This window comes from Macrobrachium rosenbergii, chromosome 14 (genome assembly GCF_040412425.1).
Source record: "Macrobrachium rosenbergii isolate ZJJX-2024 chromosome 14, ASM4041242v1, whole genome shotgun sequence".
NCBI classification, from domain to species: domain Eukaryota; kingdom Metazoa; phylum Arthropoda; class Malacostraca; order Decapoda; family Palaemonidae; genus Macrobrachium; species Macrobrachium rosenbergii.
In genome coordinates, this window is record NC_089754.1 from 7,257,466 (window position 1) to 7,271,613 (window position 14,148).

General features: G+C 33.6%; 1 protein-coding gene across 1 annotated transcript in view; it reads right to left on the reverse strand.

The window, feature by feature from the left end:
• Nucleotides 1-1,530: 1,530 nt before the first annotated feature.
• LOC136845564 (CLIP domain-containing serine protease B4-like) overlaps nucleotides 1,531-14,148 on the reverse strand; it is a 33,242-nt gene continuing 20,624 nt past the window's right edge. Inside the window, exons 7-11 of the mRNA XM_067115739.1 lie at nucleotides 4,251-4,410; nucleotides 3,696-3,971; nucleotides 3,151-3,310; nucleotides 2,732-2,855; nucleotides 1,531-1,718 (exon numbers count right to left, since the gene is read on the reverse strand). Coding sequence (XP_066971840.1) covers nucleotides 1,663-1,718; nucleotides 2,732-2,855; nucleotides 3,151-3,310; nucleotides 3,696-3,971; nucleotides 4,251-4,410 — 776 coding nt within the window. The 3' untranslated portion in view covers nucleotides 1,531-1,662. The remainder of the gene's footprint in view (nucleotides 1,719-2,731; nucleotides 2,856-3,150; nucleotides 3,311-3,695; nucleotides 3,972-4,250; nucleotides 4,411-14,148) is intronic.

The window sequence follows — 14,148 nt, forward strand, 5'->3', positions numbered from 1 at the left end:
TGTTATAGTTGTAACTGAGGTCGCATCTGTATTAATCTCCTTTGGGTGTCTGCCATAGCTATTCTTGGATGCAGACACTTCGGCTGCATTCCTTATTTATATCTCAATATCATCGTTCTTTTTTAAATCATCAGTGATAAAAAAACATTGTATGACAATAATCTTTGTTAGTCATAAGTGATTGTGCGATGGTCGCACAACAGGTTGGTGGTAATCGCGCAACAGATCACAGATATTTATCAATAATTGTAGACCATCTCACACAATCGTGCGACCATCATATGATTATAAATAACTTGCCGCAAGACTATCAACAACCTGTTGTACTATGATTGCAGAGGTATATCTATATGTGACTGCCAAACATTTTCTTGAGTTAAGTCACAGACAATCACAGAGATTGCCATTTTTAACAGTCGCCAGTGGTCTCTAGCGTTCGCAAGCTCTAGCAGGACTGGGGTTTAAGATTGACATCTTGGTACATTTCTTCTTCCTTCTGTGGTCAAAGTTCCATCCAGCCCTTATCCAGGATTAATTGGTTCTTGTCAGCTTCCTCCTCAAAAATGGTTGCATTTGGGCATCTCTTTTCTTCAGTGACAGCTTCTGCTCTGTTTCATTCCCTTCCCTCTCATTGTATCTGGTAAGGATGTTTACATGACAAGTCTTCAGTTCTCTGCAAACATCAGCTTTGTAGTCCATGCAATTAACACCTCCTTGACCTTGTATGATCCTCTCCACTGCGACATCAGCTTGTCTGCCTCTGTTGGTAGCAAAACTGACACTTTCTGTCCCACCTTAAACTGACAGTCTCTTATCCTTTTGTCACAGCGATGCTTCAGGTGTCCCTGTGAAGCATATGGACATTTTCTGGCTGGTCAACAAATTTCATTGAGCCGAGTACTCTGCTCCACCAGAGTGGTAGGTGTTGTGTTCTTCATCCTTGCAGTCTCTGGTCTATAATTGCTTCAGAGCCTGCATGAGGTAGCTCATTTGGTAAAAATTTGGTACTTGATTACAACACCTCTCAGTGAATGAACTGGTTTGCTGATGGATACCTGGCCCAATCCTTTGGTCTCACCTGGCACATCTTCTTCAGTATTGATTTCAGCATAGCATTGATCCTTTCACACAATCCATAGTATTTTGGGTTATGTGGAGTTATAAAACAGCCACTTGGTTCTCACTGGATGACTAAAATCAGCAAAATTTCCTCAATGTCTTTCTGAGCAATCGTTTCCCCAAACTAAACATATGTATGGAATTAATGTAAGTCAATGCAAAATTTCTTGAACATACGAGAAAAGAGTAGGAATTCACCTATTACCGAAACTACAACAGAGAGGATTGTTAAAAGGAACTATACTAAAGAAAATAAAATAATGGTCTCAAGGATATAACTCTGCAGATTGTAAACTAATTTACTATAACAATCCCGTTTTATAAATGGCCTAATCTACTTGATTTATGATGTCCCATTGATACCTTAGCTGTTCTGATACCGCTAACTTTAAAGATATGAAAACTATTAAAAATTTCTAGTAAAATTTATTTCTATAAAAAAAATAGAATATTAAACTATTTTTTTTAATCATGATGGAAGTACGTTGAACAGAATCAAACGTGACCTTCACATTTTCTGCAGCATTTTTTGTAGAAGGAGCCTCAGGGTGGACACGTACGAGAGTTTCCAATCTTGCTTTGAATCCAAGGAATATAGTCTGCGGACAAAAGTATGCAGTTTTACTAAGTTATGAAACCTCAAATAGTGTGTTCAGTATCACAGCAAAAATCATTCATTTCGCCGTAAGTTAGTGGCTATAGATATGGAGGAAGCAAATAGTATTCTTTTTTATCAAAATACCGATTACATTGACTCAATATACGATGCTAATATACAGAAATACCACATATCAATATGCAGCATAAGGATGTCCAAATATATTGATTTTCTGGGATCGACAAACCATATATATATATATATATATATATATATATATATATATATATATATATATATATATATATATATATATATATATATATATATATATATATATATATATATATATATATTACTAAAAGGACCTTATTCAAACTGGATGGTATCTAACGGAGTTTTTATTCAGAAAAAGCTACAAGCTTTCTTGGACAAACAGTCCACATTATCAAGTATCCAAACTCCGTTAGATACCATCCAGTTTGAATGAGGTCCTTTTATTAATTCTACTAATGCACAGAACCATTGTGTATGTGATAAAGTTAATATATATATATATATATATATATATATATATATATATATATATATATATATATATATATATATATATATATATATATATATATATATATATATATATATATACATATACTAAAGTTGTCAAAGATAAAGCGGATTAAAGAGCATTCATTTTCATGTGACTACGAAACAAATAACTGTTGTGGTTTTCAAAACAAGATATTCCTCTAGAATGAGCATAATTAATTATAACAATTCGCAAATATGTTTCACTCTACTGGAAACGTTACTTTGATGAGATTTAAAGGTGGCAGTGTTAAGAAATTTAAACAAAGTTATGAAAAAAAGCTAGATGAAACTACAGTTGACGGAAAAACATCACTGTTTTCAATATAAGCGATGAGAACAGAAAAAGTATGTAAGGAATTTCTTTAGAAAGAACGTCTGGATACCACTCATTGAAGCAATCTGGTCTTCAGTGAGGAAACTAACCTCCCACTCTCGTATAGACACCACTTATGGACGGATCAGCACACCTTTCGGGGCCGAAAGACACCAGCCCAATGACTACCCAGTTGTTACCTTCCTGCGCCATAAGAGGAGACCCGCTGTCATCCTGGAAGGAAAAATGATGCTCATAAATGTTAAGATTGCTCTTTAAAGTGAGACAGGGCCAGTCAACTCATCCTTAAAGTCAGTATTATAAAACTTACAACAGACATCAGAGGAATCATGCACACAGCAATGAGTCACTTAAAGACAGTGCCCTAAACTTAGAAGAGTAAGTATTAGAGCCAACAAAAGTAAGAACAGTCGCTTTCGGGAGTAACATGTTCTGATTTAGCCCACTGGAAAAGTGTTCAGGAAGTAAAAAAGATTGTGGCAAAGATAGATCTTGATCAAATACTTACAAAACACGCATCTTTCCCGGTACCAAATGCGCAGATCATCTGGTTCGTAATGATTCCCGATGCGTAGGATTTCTTGCACTTAGATATTGGTACTGTCTTCAGTTCGACTTTCCGCAGTACGTCTGATTGCTGGCCAGTCGGGAAGCTTGTGTAGCCCCACCTTACACATGGAAAATTTGTTTTACGTTATGACTAAGGATTAGGTATGTATCATCATCATATGCATACATATTCATAAAAGAACAACTCCCCAAACACACACACACACACACACACACACACACACACACACACACACACACACACACATATATATATATATATATATATATATATATATATATATATATATATATATATATATATATATATATATATATATATATATATATTTGTGTGTGTACCTGTATATGAGAGAGATAGAGAGAGAGAGAGAGAGAGAGAGAGAGAGAGAGAGAGAGAGAGAGAGCATAACTGAAGCACTCGTTACGGGAACCAGGAAAGACTAATGAAGGAAGCACATTGAGCCTGGAGAGACAGCTTACCCTGCCACAGTAACAGATATATCATCGTAGGACTTCAAGGGGTCAGGCGCGCAGGCAGGGGCGATGAAAGGAGTACTAGTCAAGCTGACAGGATTCTCCAACTCCACAAGTCCTATGTCGTAATCCTTAACGCTTATTCCTTGGTCTTGGTTGTACCACTCGTGGGGCCAGACAGCTTTGGCCCGCATCGTGATGGTGTATTTTGTCTCACTTGGGGTACTTATTCTATGTTCTCCCAAGACTACCGTGGGTAAGGCGTTGTTTGGCAGAGCAGACCTGTTTTGACATTAAATCTAAAGTTATTTAACTTTTTTTGCAACGGCATAAACACCCTATGAATGACGAGCCACGAAGCTGATTTATTCTATCTCATTATTGTTACCAATCAAAATGTCTTGTTTCAAAATTCGAGATCTGTGTAGTAATTTTTTTTATAGGAAGTGATTGTGAATATACGAAGTAGAACTTCTGACTATGTAGAGATGTCTATTTTTCAAAATTTCGAATTCTAGAACACCTAGGAAAATGCAAATATCAAAAAGTGAGAATCATTACTTGTCGATGCAATGTGCCGCTGTGAGAACAAAGTTTTCATTGATAAGACTTCCGCCACAAAGCCCTTTTGATGGCCTGATTAAAGCCATCCATGGAAATTCGTTGATGCCAGTCTCTTCGCCTCCTATTATCCGGTTTCTGGGTTGCCTGATGCCGCACCCTGCAAAGAGCAAAAGCCTAAGGCTGAGAGAATGATCGCTGCAAATTCTTAATGGCTACTCAAGTGAAATTGGCAGACATCTACGAGAGAAAACTGGTGTTAATTTACTTACGGTTCGATATATATATATATATATATATATATATATATATATATATACATATATACATACATACATACATACATACATACATACATACATACATACATACATACATACACACATAAATACATACAGATACACACACATATATAATATATATATATATATATATATATATATGTATATTGTCACGAAGTGTATCAAGTACCTGGTTATTACACAACTAGCCACAAAATCCAAGAATTTACCTCACTTCAGCCAGATACCTGAACCCTCATAACAATAAAATTACGACTGAACACTCTAACGATAACAGTGATCCCTTTAAAACTTACTTATCACTTGAAAAATCAAACTAAGTTTATCAAGATATGTGTGAGGTATTAAATATACTAGAGGAAAAGGGCATCACTCCATGAACCAACTATAATTGTTTCCCTGGTCTCAATTCACTTCAGTAAAACTAAAGGAGAACAAAACATGTTTATCACTTGGCCTTATTGCACATACAAATAACCCTATTCATTGGTGATCAACAAATGAAACACTGTGTTTAAGAACTTTAAATACAAAAATTTATTTTTAACTTCAAAGTTTATAATTAGAATTCACAATCTGACAAATTTACCAAACAAGATTCATTCACAAAACTTTAACTTATCAAGAAATTACATTAAGTAAGCAAAATTTAAACTGTTAAGAATTACTCAAGATTTGAAAAGGAAATCTTGACAAATGAAAATCTAATCAAGTATGAAATGTTAAAGTATCAAAAATATGTAAAATGTTAGTAAATAAATGTTAACCCTTAAGGGAGGGATTGATCCTCAGTGTGAAGTAAAACAGGTTTGGGGAGGTGGACCGATTGAGCTTGAGTGTGAAGCAGAATTACGCACCACTGTTATGGTAATAATGATTCGAAACAAAGGTGCCAATACTTCTATATGCTATAAATTCACAAATGGCAACTTTTATACAGACGTGAGAGTTAGGCCAGTATCAGTAATGCTTGTGACTTCAAGGGGGGGAAAGTTCTACATCTCTCTCTCTCTCTCTCTCACATGAGTCTTTTTGTAAATTTGCTTGTAAATATACGAAGGGGTTGCTGTTGTTTTTGTTTTTGTCTTTTACGATAGTATGTCGGTTGTAAATGTACTTTTACAAAGAAAATTGCAAAGAAATATTAAAAAAAGCATGTAAAAAAAAAAAAGTTACTGAATCTTCCTTCTCGTAAATTTACATGAATATTTTACAACAAATATGCCAAAAATTTGTTACTTCTTTTATTTATTATCTGTTTTGATATTGTGTGAGTAGTAATAATAATTTTACAAAAATACAATAAATTTATTTATTAGAAAAAACATATAAGTTGGTAAAATTTACGATTGTCTTGTAAATGACGCCCCACAAGGGATTGTAAATAGTTATTTTCAACTTCTTGTGGAAGGTAGGGAAAATTTTTTAGAATTTTTTTATTTATACAGTGTGAATGTACGTGTCATTCTCTTTCCATTGATGTGATTTTTTTTTTTATTTTGCCGACCTCAAAGTTTCCCCGGTCTGGGGTGCTGCACATTGATAAATTATGCCGTCCCTTAAGGGTTAAATCACGAACACAAAAATTTGGATAAAACTATGAAATCGTAAACACAAGAACACACAAAATAATGCCCGAGACAAGAACACACAAAAAAATGCAAAAACAAGAACACACAAAAAAATGTACAAAATATTTATCAACAATAATTCCACTAAGGCAAAATATATCCACTGTTTCATATTTTACCATGGTAAAAATAAGTAAAAAACCACTTTACCTTATACAAGCTTATATCACTTTTGTAAAATCCCTTGCTTTTTATACAGTGCCTATAAGCCTAACAGTTTCACCAAAACTCAGATCTTAAAAATTACATGTTACTAGTATGACCACAAAAATCTGTTTATGAATTTTATTCTCTTCTGAAGGCAGAGAGAGAGAGAGAGAGAGAGAGAGAGAGAGAGAGAGAAAGAGACCAACCAACTCACTCCTACAAAGTCTCTTACAACAATGAAGACCTCCCAGATTCTACAATGAGAAGAAACCTATGTTGCCAGTAAGGCATTTTTGGGGAACACCCTGGGAATCTTCCCTTGAAGAGGGAAAAATTAACAGGGGAATCTTCCCCTGAGGAGGAGAAAATAAAAAAATAACAAGGAAATTTCCCTGGGTCAGAGAGGGCTCTTTAGCTTGTCCTCTCATAGCTGTATAATTGACAGGGGATTTCCTATCTGAACACTTGTTCAAACAAACCTTTGCTTACCATCACCCTGGTCAACCTGTCATCTCATCTCTCTTTCTGATGAGAGCTTAAGTGGTTAAGGAGACGACTCTTGCAAAAGAGAAAATAGCCTGGTCAAACACCTGACACCTGAGTAAACATTCAGCTGTGCAAACACAAGAGCCTACCAGTTGGGTAAACATGAATCTCACAGAGAAATGTATCTTATCACACAGTTAACTAACCCATTCAAGATCTGAGATTTGATATCTCAACACATAACACATGACAAATATAAGAGATTTTATATCAAAATTTACAGAAACACACTTATTACATTTGCAAAAATATACAGATTATAAGGCATATCATCACCATAATATATATATATATATATATATATATATATATATATATATATATATATATATATATATAACCTTTGCTTCATATGACTTTTAAAACAAAGTTACATTTCAGTTTATGTTGGCTGAGTACTGGTCATCACCAAATAATAGGATAATATGTAGAAAAGCCACAGAAACCCTCTTGGCTCCTATATTATGAAAGCTCATGTCACATGAAGGTTTCTGGGTATATAAAGGTTCTATTTATTAGCATGAGAGGACTGACTTTTTCTTTTACCTTTTATTCGGTTGTCTCTCGCCACAATATTTCCAGGAAAATGAGCAAAAACTGTTTCCAACTTCCATTTCCTCTATTCAAGTTGCAACGAAACATTAATAGGCATAATCTAAGTGGAAATTTACGAACTATCACTAATTATAAAAAAATAAATTGGCATGGGTCCAACACCATTTCAGATGGAGTTCTGTCTATCTGGAAGAGATTTTTTTATATATGCAAGAATTATAAGTCTGGAATTTGTTGAGTTCACCGGTTACCAAATTTAAATTCAAATATTAGAAGAAATAACTTTTAATGATTGATGAACTAGGTAGTGAATAATATCGGTGATTTTTATTTTATTCATTTATTGTATCAACAACAAAAGGAATGGACATAAATAATGATAATTGTCGGTTTGCATATTAGGCCGTTGAAAAATTATTTGCCATCTACTTTTTTCGTTCAAATGCGACTCAAGGGTCGTCATTGCAAGGAGTATTTTCACCCGCTACTATCCTCTGCTTTTAGTTTAAACACAATGCTTCGGGTGATTCATAGCATGGTATAATAAAGTAGCAATACATTTCAAGTTGCAAGTGTGTTAACTAGCTCGTAGTTGTTGATCTGTACGTTTTAGTCTGCACATTCAGCATGAATTTAACATTTGGCTAAAGTTTTTATGACCGCATACCCTACCAGCCGTCAACCACAGTTACTGGCGTTCGGTCTAGCCTTTGACTAAAAAGTCCATCTGCAAGACAGCAGGTGTAATGTTGGTTGCCTTTTATGACAGGTATGAGTACTGTGGTAGTATTCTCACATCCCCACCAAAGATTTGTGGGGATGGCTCTTGCCTATTTTCGACAATGCCTGAAATAAGCTGAAAATAAAGATCCGTTGCGCCATAGTCAGACCAGTTATATCGTTCAAAAGCACAGGCATTAGGAATGAAGGAGGTACAGAAGCTGTAACAAACAGATATGAGGATTCTGAAGTGGATTTCGAGGATCTCGCTTCGTGTTCTATAAGATGGAAAATGAGGAGATGAGGAATGCCGGGGTTGTAAAAAGTACTTATATAATAAGAGAGTAAAGGCTGAGATGGTAAGGATGAGGAAGAAGGAGTGAAGAGGGCCTGCGTGGAACCTGCTAGGAATAAAAGGTTAAGAGGAAGCCAAAGGAGGATATACCCATTATGTATCCACCTCCTCCAAGGCACTAGTACTAAATATGGCAGAAGCTCAATGGGAGTCCATGTTTAGTACTAGCCTCTCGGGGATCTAAGTATTATATACACCCATTTCTGCAGTGTGTGGTCGACAAAATATATTATTAAACGATATCTTTGATCCCCAAAGGGCTAGTATTACACGCGGCGTCCCATTGTGTTTACCCTGGACTTGACAATGGTGGATACATACTGGGTTAATATTGCCAAAGGATTAGTTATGGTGATAAAGTGAAGGAGGAAGATACATTCAATAGGAATATTTTGGAGAAGACACATCAAGGCAACTGACCCTTAACATAGGAATAGCAGTGGGGGATGAAGAAGAGCAGAAGTTTAGTTTTCAGTTGGTTGTATCTTGTGGGTAAAAATTTCTAGGGACAGCATATTATCAGCAGTTTGATGCTAGTTGAATCTATTGAATTCAGAGTAGTTGTATTTCATACCCAATATTTGTCATTTTCATTTTCATTAGGGATTTTGTTCCATTCATAAATTATAAACTAGTAATTCTGATTGATTGGTGAAAGCACTAAATTTATGCTGTTGTTTTGATGTTACTGGTGATGGCTCTGGCTTAATTTCGACGACACCCGGAGTACAATACCGCCACTGATTTCTTACCTTTGTTAATTATTTTTCCATTCAGAATTAATGCGTAAGGAACATTCCTCTTTTAGTATATTGAAACCAAGCACATGGCACACTGAGCCTCCTCCTCCTCCTCCTCCTCCTCCTCCAGGGGTGGATAGACAAGGTTTACCGTAGGTCAGAAGAGGACTTGCTTAAACCAAGGCCCTAGCTAATTTTGACTAACCTTTTTGCTCTTGGTAGAAACATTGAGAGTTTTATTTAGAAACTAATGGAAGATGTAAGTTTCGTCTTATCTTTGAGATAATAAGATTTGAAAACTGAACTTGGCATACAAAAGTAATATTGGTTGTCTTGTAATACTTCATTTAGTAGAGAAAAAATTCCATTAAAGTATTTTTATCAAGGATTTATATGGAAACTTTGTTCAAATTTTAATAATTTCTATTCGAAAGGAATTCAAGATCCTTAAGAAAATTCCCAAAAGTCATGTGTGAAAACTGGATAGTACATTAATCATTTTAGGAAACTATGAACTTTAGTCTCACATTAATTTCGTGATTGATTTATTTGTACTTAAGCCAGTCAGTAAATAGTGTATCTGGATAGCACATGAATTTACCAGCTTCTGGTTATACTCTTAAATCAATCTGATGTTGGTTTAAATGCAGACTGGCTTTAATGACTTAATTTACAAATTAATATGACAAAAGCTCCAAATATATAAAAATATATATACATATATATATATATATATACAATATATGTATATATATACATATATATATATATATATATATATATATATATATATATATATATATATATATATATATATATATATATATATAAAATTTTTGTGGCAAACACTGCGAATTTTTTTTTATTAAAAACATTGAGATACAAATGTCGTTTAATATCCAATTCACTCATCCTCGAGAATAAAACAAACGGGGAATTATGATTGATAAGCATTCATCACCAGGGAAAATCGAACTCCCGGCACTGGGAACAGACAACAACAGTGGCGGTACTGTACCTTTCGGCTATCATGTCCTCTCTTGACAAGCGAAAGGTAAAATATCATAATTTGATATTAAGCGACTTTGGTAGCTTAATGTTTTATATATAATATATTATATATATATATATATATATATATATATATATATATATATATATATATATATATATATATATATATATATATATATATATATATATATTTCTTCTTCTTCTTCTTCTTCTTCTTCTTTAACGTGCTTTTTTCCCATTTTTGGATGGGGTAAGCACAATGCCTTCTTTTGAAGGACTTTTGATTTGGCTTTGGGGTAGACCGTAGTCTCGATCGCTTAGACCCCGGTAGCATATGTTACATGTATCATACCAGACCCAACGCCCTTTCTCCCAGCAGCGAGAAGTTGTTGCACAGGTAGGTCGAGAGTTCGAGACGTGTGAGATATTTGTTATGTTTTTTAGAAGATGTTGTAGTGGCTTTGTTTTGTGTGTGTATTTGTCTGTAACACCCATTTGCTTTTTAAAAACCTATCCGTTGATTACATACATCATCCCGGGGTGTCTACACGGATAGCAAAGTGTCCGCCTCTCTGATCAGTCGGCTGCAGATTTGAACCCGCGCCACAGACATCTACGAAGTCCGGCTGCTGCTGTAACTGACTGACTGTGCCATCGATATATATATATATATATATATATATATATATATATATATATATATATATATATATATATATATATATATATATATATATATATATATATATATATATATATATATATATATATATATATATATATATATATATATATATATATATATATATATATATATATATATATATATATATATATATATATATATATATACATATATATATATATATATATATATATATATATATATATATATATATATATATATATATATATATATATATTATATATATATATGTATATATACATATATATATATACTGTATGTATGTATATATATATATGTATATATATATATATATATATATATATATATATATATATATATATATATATATATATATATATATATATATATATATATATATATATATATATATATATATATATATATATATACTCGTATACATCACAGCCTCTCAAAAGTTGAACATAGTTTTTCAAAACTTAAAAAATTCTTAAAGAAATTGAATTTCATGGGGATCAAAGCAAAATCAAGACCAAGAGAAAGAACTTCCTTTTCATTTGTTGTTAAATTTCTGTTAAAAAAATTAAAAATATCTTTACTACTATCTATTTTCTTATTAACGTCAAAGCCGAGATTTCTTAACTTTCTATTGTGTGTAAGCCTAACATCAGACAATTTTTTCTCAACGTTGGAATTAAAATAGATGACAAACACTTAAAATCCCAAAAAGAAAGGTTGTTCTTTAAATCCCTATCTAGTGAAGACAAATCTGTTAAAACTACCTCTTTCTTTCTTTTTTGTGCTCTAACCTCAAAGTCTAATAGTTTAAACTGCCATGAGAGATAAGCTTTCGTGTTGTGGAAATCCCTGGAATAAACCTTGAATTTAATGAAAATGGGATTAACACGGTAATCCTTCCTTGCAGGTATTCAGGAATCGTATGTCCTCCTCAATCTTCTTGGATCTATAACGAACCTTCTCAGTCCGTCTGAACAGCTATAACGTCGAGCGGCCATAACGTCTCAAAATAGTCTCGGTAATTGGGAGGCTACTTGGAAATCTTAGCTTAATGATAAATAATATTGCCAAGACCAGGAAGAACATTCTTTATTATATGAGCTTTCGAGGTATAAAACCTCATCATCAGGCTGAAAAACCGACAAGGATGAGAATTAATGAAATTACAATAAAATGAATTGTCATAATAAATCTTCAGCAAAAATACTAACCAAATATATAAAACGAACAGTAAATACAAACTGAAAGGGAAGATGCAAAATAACGAAAAATCAAAAACGAACACAAACAAAAATATAAAAATAAAAATTAGGTGAAATTTAAACAAACTACCACCCACAAAGTAAAATATTTAGCGATCCAATTGTGTACCTATTATGAAATTACACGATAGCTAGTTTAATACCAGACGAGTTGTTGTTCAATTCCGGTTTCATCTTTTTAATAACCAGCGACTCTGAAATCAAAAGGTCCAGTCTATTTGAACGAAAAGAAAGTACCTCAAAATCCAGGTCAGTGAAAGGATGGTCCTGTGCTAAACTGTGTTCTCTAATGGCAGAAAATGGTGGTTTGGAAAGAGGAAACCTAGTTCTAATAGAAAACCTCTGTGTTCCAAAATTCTGTGTCTGAGCCAGAGGGAATTGGATCCTACGTATCGCATACCACACTGCGAACAAGTGAACAAGTAAAAGACACAGGAATTAAGGTCCACAGACAGAGTAGGCTTCTCCCTCAAAAGTGATATTATAGTAAAAGGATCACTGAAAGGAGACTATCACGTCAGTTGTAATTCCCCCTTCGGCATTATTTCTGAGGTAAAAAAAGAATTGGATATATATATATATATATATATATATATATATATATATATATATATATATATATATATATATATATATATATATATCAAATACTCTCGAATCTTTATTGTTCAATAATAATGAAGCGAGATAGGTATGGAAAATTTTGTAAAGAACCTTGTATTGTCATTTATTTGACTGATTATCCTGTAGGCTATAAAATATTGATTTATGAAGATAATGGTAATTCAAACGAAGATGGTAGCAAGCAGCTGTTAATTTTGTTCTAATAAAGGTTATGTGAGCATGGATTCAAGGCTTATCCGGTTATGGTCAAATGACAAACTACCACAATGACTGTAAGTTTGGATTATCTTTCTCACACTATTATTATCATTTACTGTCATTAATGGAGATGGGTGAAATATTTTCCCACTGAAGTAAAAACTAACCTTTGAAATGACAATCCCATATACTCTTGAATTTGTACCTAGTGATTTATGGCCCTAAAGGTTTAGTAGCAAAGAAAACTATTACCTCAGGGCCGTGTTCTGTATGCATTGGAGCGGTGGCCCCAGAGAAGCTAAGACAGTTTAGCCATATCATTATGGTCATGAAGGACGTGAGTGAAAGATATGTAGTTAAACTTACACGCTTTTCCGGTCAGTGATTTGTTGTGTGATATTCCTTAAAACTGTAATTGCAAAGGAGTATATGCATAGGAACATTTGGAAAAGATTTTTATGGGATGATACAATAGTAATTTAAGTCAATTTTTTTTGCCTTTGTACGAAAACAATTGTAACTTAGAGAAGCCTTTTTACCTTATTCAAAATGCAATATCTTTTTCCTGTGCATAGAGCCTTGGATTTATATGGAAAAAAAAGGGGCCCAAACATTGTGACAATTATCTATTGTACAAGACCCAATCACTCAGCGTTGAGCCATTTTAATTCTGTCATGTGGGTTTTCGCAGTGTATAATGAGTCTTCCTTGTCTTAGGTGCATTTATTATCCAGTGTGTCGTGAGCGTTGCGTGAGTCTAAGTGTGCAGTGGGCCTTTGTCCTTACATGTTAAGCTACGTTCTCGTGGATTTTTCATGCATTAATCGTAGCAAGCAAATCGAACTGTCTTGAGTGGGATTCCATACAAAGGAAATGGGCGTAATTCATTGCCCATTTGTCATCTATATTCACGTTCAAGTTTGTTCCTTCCTCCAGATTTCTGTTACCTCCCTTCTCTATTCTTAACTTTGTCTCCCATATCTTTTCTTTGTTGGGTTACTATAAAATTTAGATACATTACATAAGAATGAGGTAACCTCGGTACTACATAGCCTAATGAACAAGAAAAAGACCTAAATGTATTGAGGTGAAATTTCCATTAGCAGGTCAATTAAAGAT